The sequence below is a fragment of the Phalaenopsis equestris genome, unplaced genomic scaffold, assembly GCF_001263595.1.
Source record: "Phalaenopsis equestris unplaced genomic scaffold, ASM126359v1 Scaffold001257, whole genome shotgun sequence".
Lineage (NCBI taxonomy): Eukaryota > Viridiplantae > Streptophyta > Magnoliopsida > Asparagales > Orchidaceae > Phalaenopsis > Phalaenopsis equestris.
In genome coordinates, this window is record NW_018165696.1 from 36,978 (window position 1) to 52,835 (window position 15,858).

Here is a 15,858-nt window from a genome sequence, read left to right on the forward strand (position 1 = left end):
TCCACACTTCTTCTCATTCGAAACTGAAGAGCGAACGAGAAAAAGAGCTGAAAGATCGAAAAAAAAGGTTGTGCCCTAGCCGAGTAAGGAAGAAGAAACAATAGAAGAAGGGGAAAAATTTCAGTGAGGAGAAAGGAAGAAGAAGAAACATTTTACGGGAAGAAGGAAACTTTCTGCGTGAAGGACTTAGCTTCGGTGCTGTAGAGTCGCAATCAAAAGAGTAGAGGAAGAAGAACAACGAGAAGTTTGTCGAGAAGGGAAGAAGCTCTCATGTTATCGTGCGAGAGAGACGGAGAAATTGAAGGAGGTGAAGGTAGGGGGGCCTATGTTGAGTCGTGATCGAAGGGAGGTGAGAGAGCTCACATGCTCTGTTGTGATGGGATGGGGATGATGGAAGAAGGGGAGGAAATGCTCTCTACAACTGAGCTCGCGTGAACTAGGGCAAATAGCGAAGGTTATATAAGGCATGTTTAATATTTTTATAAGTTAATTAATATGTTTTTATATAAATAAAATTAATGTGTGTGTGTATGTGTTTGGGAGAGTGTTTAATAATAATATTAATGGAAATTTTATTAAAGTTATGACTAATATTTAGCGATTGAAGTTTTGAAAGAGAAATTGAAAGAATATATATATATATATATATATATCTGTGTGTGTGTGTGTTATATTAAGTATTAATAGTGGTCTAATTGAATCATGAAACAAAGGCTTGATAAATATTTAGGAATTGAGAAAGAGGTAAAATCAAGGAATTTAAAGGACAAGGTAAAGATTTATAAATTTTATGAGTTAAGTATATAAATTAGTTCAAGTAAATGTGGTATTAATTTTATATCTAGCGATTTTAATATATCAAGCCATTGAATTATAGTTCGATAGAGAAGTCAAAATGCTAGGGGAAGTGAGGTGAAGGAATAAGCATTTTAAGAGGCCTTCTAAGTCAAGGTGAGTAATTATTTTCTTATATGTATTAAATATTTTGTCATGACCTGACCCAATGCTTAAAATTAACTTAGACGAGAACTGCGACGATATTAACTTTTCATTTTATTTTTTAAAAAATTAAGAAACTTCCCATATATGTAAAAGAATCACTAATCCACAAAGTGAAATAATTTAACCATCCCGAAATAACATCATAATCGAAAAACAACATCTCATACCAACATATAAAATGTCTCTATACAGAAGCAAATAATAAAGGAAACTAAAGTTATATCATAAACTAATACCTAGTGGTAGCAGTGGTCATCCTGAAAACTAAGTCTTTTCTACTAGACATAATAACCATAACTTTTCTTCTCCTGAAAGAAAACACTAATTGTAATTGTAAGTACAACTTAGTAAGTAATTTTAATCTAATATTTATTAAATTTTTACGTCATGCTATGCATGAATGACAAAAAAAAATGCAATTTATTTCATTAAAATTTAAAATTTTTTATTTCTGTTTTGTTTTAAGTATTTAGCAATTTAATTACTTTAATAGTTATCACAGGATTACCAGCAAACCCAAATGTATCATCAAAAATGTGCTTGAAGACACTCTTAAATTATGTCCGAAGACACTCTAAAAAATGTACCCTAAAATATCCTCAAATTTTCACCGGAGACGCACCTTTATCATTTCCTTTAACTTGCACGGGTACATTGCATTTCTGCCAGTACTATCTAGGGGTAATCCTATGTGACTTAGACATTTAACTTTCGTTTCATTTCATATAAATTATATCCTTTTAAAGACATTAAACATATTTTTTCCTTTCCCATTTCATTTTCCTTCATTCATAAGCTACACCATGCGTACAAACATAATTGTCTAAAGCATTAAAGAAATTCTTTATTAAATAAACTTTAATTTAATACATATTAGATTATAATTACTCACTAAGCTGTATTTACAGTTACAATTAATGTTTTCTTTTAGTAGAAGAAAATTTTAGGTGTTATGTCTAGTAGGAAATAATCAGTTTACAGGAGAAGGACCACTACTACTGATAGGTATTGGTTTATGATATAACTTTAGTTTCTTTTATTATTTAATTTTTATGTTGGTCTGAGATGTTGTTTTTCGATTATGATGTTGTTTCTGGATGCTTAAATTTTTATTTCACTTTGTGGATTAGTGGCTCGTTTACATATATAGAAAGTTTTTTAAATTTTTGAAAAGTAAATGAAAAGTTAATATTGTCCGATCGCAGCTCCCACTTTAGTTAATTCTAAGAACCGAGTCGGGTCGTGACCCATCCTTCATTCATGATCTAAAGAACACTGATCTTTGATTTCCTGGCATAAATAAGAAACCTAGTTAAAGTTACAACATTAGCACATTCATTTTAATGTGAAACTCTAATCACAATTGTATACAAAAGAAAAGGCAAACACACCCAAAGTGTTAGTTATTTATTGGGGGTAAGTAAATAAGAATTTTAAGCCACTACTATACAAAGATTAAGACTTGGACAATCATCAACAATATTGCATTTATTTGATCGTAAGTATCAATCAAATTCGTGTATTAATAATTGAAATGAGTAATATATAATAATGTTTTTTTCTTCAAAAGCATTTATACGATAATAACAATCCTTAAAATTGCACAAAAACGGAGACAAGATACTGAGTGCATGTTTTAAATTTTTAGAGGAATTCTTTTTTGTTAATGCCTTCACATCACTTTGCCGATAATTGATCGTAATGTTGTTTGCTATTCACCTATCTTTTTGCAACATTTTGAGAGTAATTGTTGTATAGGGTGAAGAAGTTGGAGCCCAAAAATGGGGGTGAAAAATTAGCCCATTCGAGTTTTAATTATCTCTAATTCTAATATGTTTGACAAGAACTATTCATATTTTCTTAATGGCAAGATTGGAGCTTTTTCATTAGGGCTATGGGCCTTGACTGCTTTGGACATCTATACTCTTGCAAAATAATTTTCTTAGAGAAAAATTGAAGTCCAGGAAGAAGATTTTCCTGCGACTCTTCCTATGAAGGACCGTCTCATGTTTTTTGTGAAGATGCATTAGAGCCAACAATGTATAAGTACATTATGCTTATATAAGATAATGTTTAACCTATTTTATGAAAGAGTTGGAACCTACCGAGGAAGAATTGAGACGTTTGATAGTTTCCCTCACCATGGGAGCATTATACATGAAAACGAGTGTGAATAGCTAAGCTACAAAATTTTTTGCAAATTTAAAAAAAAAAAAGATTTTCTTATAAAATTTTTGGCAATATGACATTTTTTTTTACATTTTAATTAAAAAAAAAAGATTATTGTAATAGCGTTAACACGTGGTTGAGGGTACAAGTGGCTACACGTGCACCCTTGCACATGTAGGTACCCACGAAATTGTGCACCCCTGTCATTGACAAAAGCTAATCATAACTTAATATGGATTCAATTATGCATATTCTAGTATTTTTTGACATTTTCAAATCAATTTCAGCATTTTTGGAGCTGAATTGAGCTTGCACAATCAAATTCAAGCAAATTTGAATAATTTAATATTTCATTAACTTTTGTTCCAATTACATGCTGATTTTGAGAATAATTGAAATTATGATTAATTATACGTTATTTGATTTACTATGACGTTTAAAGACATCACTTCTTGTAAGTTCTTTGAAATTGTTATTTTATATAGCATAAATTTTCAAAGAATTAAAATATTTCTTTGGAAAACTAAGGCATCGATGCTTAAAATAGAGGACAACTGATATGTTACAAAAAATATGTTTGGTTAGACACATATCTGAATGCATTATGGATGAGGATTTTTAATAGTCTTGATTAAGGGATTTATTTAAGATCAATTGAACTCCAATCACAACAAATTTATGATATCGTCTTGATGAGGTGAACTCAACTAGTTTAAGATCAATAATTTTCGACATCATTAAATTACTGAAATACTCAAAGCAGCTTATCATCAAATTAATTATTTTGGCTCATTTAGTGGAGTACTCTAGATTTTGATGGTAATAATGATGGGGTGTTACTCTCAAAATTTTTTTAAAAAAACTCCACTCTATGAATGAAGATAGACTTGAGCTTATGTTTGTGGAGAGTTTGGAGATCTAAATAACATAAATAACTACTAATAGCCATGTCGTCTTCCAACCACACCATTATTTTGACTATTATTCGATCACCATTTCCGGCATGTCTTCATCTAATTATTTTTGCATAACCATCATTTAATCACCATAAACCAATAATCATTGTGCCAACCATTGATGTCTATTGATTGTCACCTGACCTACTGTCAGATCACCATCATTTGACCACAACTATTTGATTGTCTCTCATTCTTGACCTCCTCACCAATATTTTTCACCGTCTTTGTAGGCAGTTTCGCTAACAATCCAAAATCTTGTAATCCAGTCTCTTTTATTTATGAGTCGTGCAACGGTTTTGTAACCCATGCTCATCTAGTTGAATCATTGAATTGGGCTAGGTCCTCAAAAGTTTTCTCCATTCCTTGTTTTTCATATAAAAATCTTTGGGGTATTTTTTGCACCCTTTTTATTTATATATGGGTGAAATCTGAATGCAAAGTTAGTGCATATATCTCTTACTCTACAATCACAATCTTTCTTGCACACAACAAGTGGTGTAGATGGATCTCAAAGAGGTTAGATTGAGGAATTAAGGGAGGGACATGAGCACTTCTCCTTGATCAAAGGTTGGTCAGAGTTATTCATACTTTAAAATGGGTGCTGGAACTTAATAAAGGAGATAGTTTTGATGTTGATATAAGGCTCTTTATTTTTGTAGATTCACTCCAAGGTAACTTAATACTCTAAAAGGAAAGTTCCAACTTCTTAAAGTTATGACACCGGTTAATTTTTCTCTAATCATTATTACATATAAAATATAAAAATGGTTGCTTGAGGCAACATCATGATGCACTTTTGATACTTCGAATTTTATTCTGCGCTGTGTGATGTCATTCTATTTCTTAAGCACATTTTTGGAGTTCATCTTTCTTGATTAGGAATGCATTCATGCAGAATTATTTTGAGAATAATTTTGGATTAAGTTCCGTGGAGACATGAATTTACTGTTCAAATTCATGCTTTATAAACTTTCAAATTATCATTTCCATCAATTTCTTTATCTAGAATGTTTGAGATGGATTTTCTTATATGGAATATGTTATTTCCTGGTATATATGCAGATGCACTTAAGATCTCTACGCCCTGATGAGGCACTTATTTATGCTAAGAAAGAGATTGAGGATGCTCCTCTTGTCACTAATGATCCAGATCTTTATGCTCCATTGTTTTTGAATGTTTCAGTTTTTAAGAGGTAATGCTCAGAATAGCATTATATGTTTGCACCATTTTTTCCTGTGTAAATAATGAAATGTGTTAGAGCCGAAATGCATGTTTTATTTTATTTTTTAATTTTCCTACCCAGGTGGCTGTATTTTATTATCATCCAAATTATAATTATGATCTTCGCATTTAAGTCATTATAATTATGATTCATTTTTTTAGCTGCTTTAGCCCAAACTGGCAGCATATATTAATATGAATTATTTGTAAAAGGTAACGTGTCAAAATAATCCCCTGACTAGTTACATTGGCTCAATTTAGCCCCAGAATTTATGAAACTGCTAAATTGGTTCCTTGATTATTTTATTGTTAATGAGGGTTTGTCCGAACCAAAAAACGACATGCATCTGGACTGACAACAACTTAACCGATGCAATGGCACTCACGAGATCAACGATCGTTTATCGGAACTCCCACCTAATCTTCTATGAGGATCTGTCGACCAAAGCAAGGCTGCCCATTAGATTATGGTGATGCACCATCTGCCTGATGGAATAACCCTTCCTAAGGACAAAGTGTCTTCACGAGGGAGCGGAGGGAGAGAGAGAGAGAGGCATATGCAAGTGGTTTCATGGACTTGATTCACAGAAATCTAGGTTGTATTGTATTATAATCCAAATTATAACTATGGTCTTCACATTGAAATGGTCATAATTATGATTCATTTTTTTGGTTAATTTAACCCAAGAGTCTATTACTTCGGGCCAAATCATCAGTATGTGCCCTTAAACTCCATGTTACCATGCAAGTATTTACTATACTAGCACCATATATTAATATGATTAATTTTTAAATGGTAAAGTGTCAAAATAGTTCCCTGACTATTTACATTGACTCATTTTCGGCCCAAAATTTACAAAACTGCTAAATTGGTTTTCTATGCACTATTTTGACTCATATTAAAAGATTATGAGGATTAAGTGGACACTTTCATTAACTCAGAGACTAAAATGGCCCCATGCAAAGATTCAGAGGACTACTTTGTCACTTTCTAGATTTTTAAAATATAGGTCTTTGCAGCTTAATATAAAACATATTGCCTAATGTTCCCCATATAGCATTTTTTTTACTCTGCAATGTTGGGATATTGGTAATGGTAATATTGGTGTTTATTTCATTTTGTTGGGTTTTCTGTAGGAATTAGACTTTTTGTTAGTAATTATCTGGTAGAAAATTGAAAATGTGCATGCTTTTGTTCTTCCAAAATGTTATAACTTTGTTCTTAATGTGCTTGGTTGCTAGGAATGTTTTCAGAGAATATATAACCATATTTCCTTTTTAAAATCAATATAAATGAAGTTTCAATAATTGGCCTCCAGGAGTTACGAATTGATGGAAGGAATACTTAAAGTTTACATTTATCGTGATGGTCTAAAGCCAATTTTTCATACACCAGAACTAAAAGGCATTTATGCTTCTGAAGGATGGTTTATGAAGTTGATGGAACAGAATAGGCATTTCGTTGTTAAGGATCCAAGTAGGGCACATCTGTTCTATCTTCCATATAGTGCGCACAGAATGGAACTTGCTCTTTATGTTCCTGGTTCTCATAATATGAAGCCATTGTCTAAATTTCTGAGGGATTATGTGAATCAAATATCTTCTAAATATCCCTTCTGGAATCGAACAAAAGGATCAGATCATTTCCTAGTTGCTTGCCATGATTGGGTATGTTTTGGAGATCCTAGAATGCTTTCCTTGTATATTTTCTAGATTTTCTTTGTGCGATCAATGCTCCTTATTTGACTTTTGCAATTTTGTTGCTATCCTTCTTTTTCAATGAAAATGCTGTTGTGATATCGTTAACTTGGCTTATATCATTCTAGGAAGATGACTATTTTTAGACAAGTTTGCCATCCTATATGCACACAGGAGCTGAAATAAATCTAAATTTAAAATTTTGTTCATGCACTATAGTAAAGATTTTACATAAAATACAAGCGTGAATATAAGAGGAAGTGGAGCATTTATTGCAGTTTAATTCTCAAGCTACTATATCCAGTTCTCTAGTTCCTACATGACTATTTATTAATCTTAAACTTCTTCCAGAGTGAAGCATAAAATGCCTTACATATCCATCTTTTTGCTCTGGGAGAAGGGTCTTTTTCCTCCACTAGTATTAACGTAGCAGATCCTGGACTTACTAGTATTGTGGAGGCAGGAGCAATTTAAAATATTTGGCAAATCTTCTATGGAGCGAAATTCCTATTCAACTTTATGAGTAGAGAGTTATATCACATAGAATAATATGAATGGTATGCTAAAATTCCCTGTGGATCCACCTTGTCTTTTTCAAGGTTCAGGAAGAAAAACCTGCTATACGTCACACAGAAAATAGCAGTAAGGGTAATAGAGGAAGTAGCAAGAATATAGCCCTGCTGAAATTTGCCTAGTTTAAAGTTTTATCACTAGAAAATGTGTACTGATTTGACAAACAAACGTTAAACATTATAGAAGTTACTCTTGAGTGATCCTTTGCAGCTCAAGAGCACCTAATGGCAGACAACCAAATAGAATTTTAAAGGATTTAAAACTATTAGTCATGTATAATGGTTGTGGTTGTAGTGTCATGTTTATATTATAAATTATTAATATTATATTATTTGTTCTCGTTATTTCTATCAGTAAAGCTCTATGCATCGTTTTAAGATAGGATAATTAGTTTTGTATGTTCTAATTGGTTTATGGGTTATGTTGTCCTTTGAATGTCTATTATGATGAATAGTGCCTAGAATCATGCACTTAAGATGCTTCATTTATTTGGAAAAAGTTATCTGTAATTTTTTAATGCAACTTTTGCCTGTACTGATGAGACCGTATGCGTGTGTGGAATTTTTTTCCTAAAAATTCATTTTTGTTGCCGTCTAAATCATTCTCTGAATTTTACAGTGATTTTCACATATATCAACACTTAAGGTATGGCAAGTCATACAAAAATCTATAGGATACTTTGAAGGAAGAGAGCTTTACACGAGAGAGCTTAAGGTTGTTACAAGTCAAAAGTATTTTATTTCAGTTTTTTTATTAATATTTAAAGCTAATAATTTTGGGATGGAAAAAATGTTATTTCATTTCCAGTAAACAAAGATTAAAATTTGCCGATCAAATTTTTTTCAACTCTCTTAATAATCAAGTCTATAACACAAACAAGGATGAGTCATAAGCTTGGGATTCCGATTACTTGAACCATGGTTTTAAATTTATGGGCACATGAATGTGCCTCATATCTGATGGAATTTTTACTATTGAGCAATGGCAAATTTTAAACGCCCTGAGGATACTGAGATAGTTTAGAATTTCTTTCACCTCAATTCAACTTGAATTTTAACTAGCCTCAGTTAATTTAGATCCTGTTTTGCATCACTTTTCTAATTTATTTATATTTCTATTTTTGTTTATTTTAAAAATTATATTTGGTTGTATAAATTTTTTTTTTTCTTAGAACGAATCAACTTTTTTTTGGAAATGTGTTATTAAAACCAACAACAACAACAACAATGCCTTAATCCCACTACGTGGGGTTAGCTACATGACTTTTTTTACTCCATTGTGTCCTATTTAGAGTCATATTTTCATGTAGTTCTAATAAATTAAGATCATTTTTTATACAATAAGCGCAAGTCTTCCTAGGACAATAAGCGTACAATAAGCGCAAGTCTTCCTAGGTCTACCTCTGCCTTTCTTAACATAAGTCGAATCTAAAAAATCTACTTTCCTAATCGGATCATCAGGTGGTTGACGCTTAATGTGACCAAACCATCTAAAACGGCTTTCTCTAATTTTGTCCGTCACAGGAGCTACACCAACCCTATCACTGATATATTCATTTCGCATTTTGTCTCAAATTGCAAAGCCACTCATCCACCTAATCATTCTCATCTCGGCAACACTTAACTTAGTATTAAGCTTCTCTTTTAAAGGCCAACATTCAGTGCCATAGAGCATTGTAGGTCTCACCACCGTCTCATAAAATTTTTCTTTCAGTCTAAGCGGTACTTTTCTATCACACAAAAGGCCCGAAACATTCCTCCACTTCAACAACTTGAATTCAATTCTACTATTAACATCCCCACCTATATCACCATCGCTTTGAACAACTGACCCGAGATATCTAACTAAATAACACCTTTTAATAATTTGATCAACTAAAGTTACACTTATGTCACTAGAGCCATTACTACTAAAATTACATTCCATGTAGACCTCCATAATTCAAGTTTTTCCTGGGCTTTTTTTCTCGCCTTATCCACGAGAAGGTTAGCATCAGCAAAAAACATACACCAAGGTACATCCTCCTGTAAATGCCCAGTAAGACCATCCAGAACTAAAGCAAAAAGATATGGGCTTAAAGCAGATCCCTAATGTAATCCAATAGAAGTAGGAAAATATTTGGAAAATATTTGGTCAATCCTCCTTCAGTTCGAACGCAAGTAACAACTGTAGTATACATATCCTTAATGACTTGAATATAAGTCATATCAAAACCTTTATTCTCAACAAAAAAAATAAAAAATAAAAAAAAATACAAGTGATCCCAAACGGCCCCTTAATGGCTCAAATAATTTATATTAAGACTCAGTTTTGAATTTGTCTTGACCTATGGGAATTACTGAACTCCACCTTCTTATTCTGCATGTTAGGGTTGTACATAAGTCTTCCATCAAGATTGTTATGAATTATCAATACAAATGGGAAAATTTATCTTACCAGAAGCAAAGAATTGCCTACTACTATTGCTGAAGTATTTGTATTTATCAAAACAACATATTGATTGACTTGTTTTCGAACTCTTGCAAGACATGGGCCAGTAAAAGAAGTATGCCTTTTTTTTCATAATTTCAGCTGCCAAGGTTGCAAAGTCAAATTTAAAATATTAAACAAAATTAGTTGTGGTATATAACCAGTCTTAAAAAGTTTTAGGAACGGAATAAATTCATACATAGAAATAAGCACTGTGCTTGTTCGCTCAAAACAAATTTTGATGTGGTAGCCTTCAAATGCCTGATCTAAACTACTCTTTCTCTGAAGAAAGCACTCAATCATTGCAAGAATGTGCAGGTTTGATGTTACATTTGAAGATCATAACATCATCAAAGCTAGTGATATGCATTATTTAAGGAAGACTGTTTAATTATCAATTCATGAGTTTATTTCACGATAAAATAATTGCAATTTCAAGGTTTTGAGACCTTCAAATACCATGGAATCAAATATATGGGTTGTTGATGACATCTTTCACTTATTGGACATTTTTTATGGATAAAATACATGGGTAAAATTGGCCTTTAAAATATCTTCTGTATATTGTTTGAGCATCTTTGTCTTTTTCACATGCTTGGTTTTTGGTTTTTTCATTAGGGAGATTGATGACATTCTATTCACATTCAATTTTGTATATTATAATACATCACAATCAATGGTGTGATTTTGAGTTTGATGTTTATAAATGTGGTAGATGCAAAAATAAACACACACCCACACACAGATATATATATATATATTATAAGAAAACATTTTTTTTCTATTAGATTTTGTTCACATAAATTCTAAAATGAATAGTAAGATTGTTCACCTGATATGTACCACTGAATTATAATATGTGATGATTCTTATACATGAGTTATAAAGAAAAAAGAGAAGAAAAATTGGGTAAAAATATGATGTCAAAGAGTTATTCATGAAGTGCATTTTGAAAATCAAACTTACCAATGTTTTGCAATCAAACTTCAGCATCCATTAAAAATTATACTGGAGATGAAGCAGAGAAAGGGAATGTTTTATAGCGACATTTAAATCGTTCATTATACAAGCTTTGCAAGCATTGCATTATTGGAAGATGTAGAATCATATAAAAATTTGCTCTTTTACTAATTAGAAGCGTACAGGCGATATTCAATGTTAATAATTTAAATTTCATCTCGTAAACACGAAATATTGGGAAAGGAAACTCATAGGAACATCTTCTATTCGTCTGATCATAGGCACAGCCTATCTCTATGTTTTTGTGTTAGAAAAGTTATTATATAGCTGAAAAACATATTCATACTGAAATTAGAACCTTATATTAAATTTAATAATTTTCATAAGCAATGCTATTATCATTTAAAACAAAGTTTAGCATCACAATGAGGACATTCATGGGAGTGATCCCCATGTCCAACAAAATGGTTAATCTTTTTCCTTCCCCGTGTTTTTCCTTTCTAGCCATTGGGGCGTCGGGCAATTTCACAATGAATTAATTTTTGATATGTCGGAGCCCAGGTTAGGATCACTGATTTGGCACATAAGCAATCTCTCTCTACTGGATTGTTGTTTTAATGCTACAACTCTTTGATCTTCCAAACTCTGGCTCAATTTTTGCTTCTCTCTTTATTTCTTCCATCTACTTCAGGGTCCTTATACAACAACTTTGCATGCTGAATTATGCAAAAACACCATCAAAGCCTTATGCAATGCAGATGTTTCAGAGGGAATATTTATTAGGGGGAAAGATATATCCCTTCCTGAAACAACCATTAGACTACCTCGGCGACCTCTAAGACAAGTTGGCGGCCGACCAGTCTCCCGGCGGCCTATCCTCGCCTTTTTCGCTGGCAACATGCATGGTCGGGTCAGGCCAATCCTACTTAAACGCTGGGGAAATCAAAATGACAAAGATATGAAAATCTTCGGCCCTCTTCCAAACCAAATCGCGAGAAAAATGTCATACATTGAGCATATGAAATCAAGCAAGTTTTGTATTTGTCCCATGGGATTCGAGGTGAACAGTCCTCGGATAGTCGAAGCCATTTATTACGAGTGTGTTCCTGTAATCATTGCTGACAATTTCGTTCTTCCTTTGGAAGAAGTTTTGGATTGGAGCGCATTTTCTGTCGTCGTCGCAGAGAAAGATATTCCGAGACTAAAGGATATATTGTTGGGGATTCCTCCATGGAAGTATGTTAAAATGCAGGAGTGCGTGAAGAGGTTGCAGAGGCACTTTCTTTGGCACGCAAGGCCAGAAAAGTATGATCTGTTTCACATGATATTGCATTCAATTTGGTTCAGTAGATTGAATCATATACACCCGCCATAGTGTCTGTTATTAAACAGGTATGATTAAAGATATGGATGTAAGATACTTCTGGGATTAGTAATTTTGGTATTATTGTGGTCTTATAAGAGAAGCAGGTTCAAGTGGGTCCATACTTTTAGTTTACTAAATTTGCTGTCACGAAGAACTCTAAGCTGACTTTTTTTTTGCTTTTGCGTTCTAATTTCAGGTGGCGAAGGCGTCTTATATTTTTCAATATTGCTTAAAGTTGATAAGTTGTGGCATTAAACCAAGAAGGAAAAGCTTTGTGGGGTTCGAAAATGTATCATTTTATCCCAAGTCTCTATTTTCTTTGTTTCGTTTAGCTCCTTATTTCTGGCTGTTACCATAGAAAGCTAAATTAAATAAATGGAATATTTACGTACATAGCATTCAAATCGTATCTATTTAAATTTCTAGCTCCTAAACTTTCATGTTTACATCTATAACATTTTGATAGTTTTAGGATTTTTGGATAAACTACAAGGTGACATTCAGTTGCTTGAAAGCTAAAAACTAGCTCTTTTATGAATGATGGTTTAGTTAGCATCTTGAAAAAAAAAATGCTTTCATGTATTTCAACGTTTTAATCCAAGTAATTTTTATTTATATATATAATAACGATTATGTTATTACAAAATAATCATAAACAATTGACAATGATTAATTTTAATGATTCAAATAACCAATACTGCTGCAGCAATTTCTCTGCAATTTGTTAAAACAGTTAAAGGACTTTAGATGACAGTTTTAACGTCATTTTAAGAAATAATCATCCGGATTACCACACAATATTAGACAGCAATGCTATTGGAGCCTAAATCCCCTTCTCTTTCTCTCATTTTTTTATTTGCATCATAATATATTTGTTTTTTTTAAAGAAATAAATTAGTTTTTGTTTTCTTTCTCTATAAATTCTATTGTTTTACTCTGCAGGTTTGACGATTGTTCAAGGAAAACATCATATGGGAAGAATGAGTTAAAAGTAATACTTCAGCTTGCACAGATTTTTAAGGTTCTCAGCCTATTGAATTAATGTCTACAGTTTGGGTACGTGCCATACAGAAAATAGAGTATTAATCTGACTGTTGTATTCTTTGATAGCTGTGGAAATTATATTGGTATAGCATCTGCAATCATTTTGTTTTTTTCTTTCTATATTGAGTGTATATTCTTTGATGGCGTTGGAAATGAAACACGTACACGTGGCTCCTGACATGATGCCAGAGAACACCTGAGAAGTTCTAACAGTTCATTAGAATCATGCCCTGGTCAAGTCCCTTAAACCCTCACATTAGATGAAAATGCGGAGAGCGATGAATGTCACCTAGTTACAAGTCCAGCAGGCGAACAAATAGGACGGCAGAAGCAATTTACAATTCGCATAATAAAACATTTTCTGATTCTTTCTTTTTTTTGTTCAAATTCCGATATGGTAGGACTTTGACTTTAAGGGACTGTTTGGCAACGAATTTATCTTGGGATTTAAGGGGTGTAGGCTAAATCTTATGAGACGGTCATTTTGGACAAAATGAGGCTGTGAATTTGATAAATTCGGATTTTGTGAATTTTGGCTGTAAATTTGAGATTTAGTAAATCCCGTGAATCGGCAGATTTATGGGATTTATGGTGAAGGGAAGATAAGAACACATGTGAGAATAATGTGATAGGTTGTAAATCTGTTGCCAAACACTTTTATTAGATTTACACGATTTACTAAATCTGTTGGTACAAGATTTAAGAAATCCGGATTTATCGAATTTACTAAACCATAATAACTTAAATCTAATCCGTTGCTAGATATCCCCTAAGGGCTTCTCTAGCTACTGATCACACAAGATTTAAGCTGAATCCTATCAGACGGTCATTTTGGACAAAATAAGTTTCTGAATGTCTTAAATCCTGATTCTCCCGTAAATCCAAAATCTCATGAACCGGTGGATGTAACTTCGTAGGGCTTGGGATTTAACTTTGCTGCTTCCGATTGTATCTTACAAACATAACTTATTAAATCCTTGTAGAAGTTGCTAAACAATTCTATTGGATTTACAGGATTTAGTAAATCCATTACCAGACAAAATTTCGAATTCAACTCATTTAGGATTTAGTAAATCTAGATTTACAAGATTTACTAAATTCTAATATCTTAAATCTCATGTGTTGCCTGAAAACTCCTGAATGTTAGTTTCTTTGAACATGTGGGTTAAGCAAGTTGCCGGACGGAATGCACCATCTCTAATGCTGTCGGCAAATTATAATAGGTGTAGGATTATTCTTGGGGCTTGAACGGTGTGGCAGAGATTTCTTCATTCCTTAGAGAATATGTTCATGCAAGTCTTTCCACCTTTTATTTCCATAAAAATAGTGTTTACTTCTTTTTGGAAGATTAGGGAGAGAAATGAGTGAGCCATCTATGGGAATATCGAGGAAAGTTAAATGAGTAATCTTTTTCCATTTTCTTCATTTTTTTTCTTTGTTCCAACTTAAGATGTGCTCATAGACTTTAGATTCAAAATCCTTTCAGGTGTGATGAGCATGAAGGGAAACATATAGAGATCCAAAACTTTTGGACAAGGAAGCATCAATTAACATGGAGGAAATTAGAGAGTTTGTAGCACAATCTTGTTGTGTTTGAAGTTATAGTGACTAGGATGGTGCGAAAGGCTATCGAGCATTTTCCAAGGGAGCTCATCGAGCAAAAATATAAATTTGGTCCTTTTACTTAGGCATGAGATGATGAAATAGGGAAGCCACACAAGCACTACCCTCCACTCCCATTGAAGAGGAAGAAGCTCACATCTATTTCCTAGATAGCGAGGTGTCTGCCTCTTGCCATAAGTAAAGGTGAAGGAGACAGTAGAAACCACCCCAACTGGAAAATGACTTCTCTAGGGAGATTGTGGAGGTTGTTCCACTGGGGAGATTCAAAATCCTGGCTTTGGATTCATACAAGAGATGTATGGATCCCTGGACCACATGACTTCCTTTGAAGCTTCAATCTCACCCCTCAAATCCAATGACACACAAAGTTGCTATCTTTTTGTCACCACCTTAAAAGAGTTCGCTTTTAGTGGTTCACTTGTTTACAGTGGAGGGTGATCACCTACTTTGTAGACTTCAAAGAGATCTTTTTCACCCAATTCATTAGCACCTAAAAACCCAAATGAACTCACATATATTACTATGAATGTGTTAGCATCTAGAGGAGTCATAAAGGAGTTTGTGGCCTCCAAAAATTTTGATGCACCCCGAACTCACATTTTTTTGTTGTTGAGATGGAGAGCTTTGATGGTTAAATTTTCAGAAGGCATATTGGATTGTAAACAAGACACGGCTCAAAGATTTTGCCTTCTTTTTGCGAGGACTTTTTGATTTAGGGTTCAAAATTTTCTATATGCGCAAGCTCATATGGTTAATTACCCCTCCCAATAACA

At 33.0% G+C, this 15,858-nt stretch overlaps 1 protein-coding gene and 1 pseudogene across 1 annotated transcript in view; one reads left to right on the plus strand and one right to left on the minus strand.

Moving 5' to 3' along the window:
- Positions 1–13,572, plus strand: part of LOC110033696 — a 27,234-nt gene extending 13,662 nt beyond the window's left edge. The window contains exons 3-5 of the mRNA XM_020737749.1: positions 5,193–5,323; positions 12,615–12,707; positions 13,361–13,572. Of these exons, the coding sequence (XP_020593408.1) occupies positions 5,193–5,323; positions 12,615–12,651 (168 nt within the window). The 3' untranslated portion in view covers positions 12,652–12,707; positions 13,361–13,572. The remainder of the gene's footprint in view (positions 1–5,192; positions 5,324–12,614; positions 12,708–13,360) is intronic.
- LOC110033697 lies at positions 12,068–12,440 on the minus strand (annotated as a pseudogene).
- Positions 13,573–15,858: the final 2,286 nt, after the last annotated feature.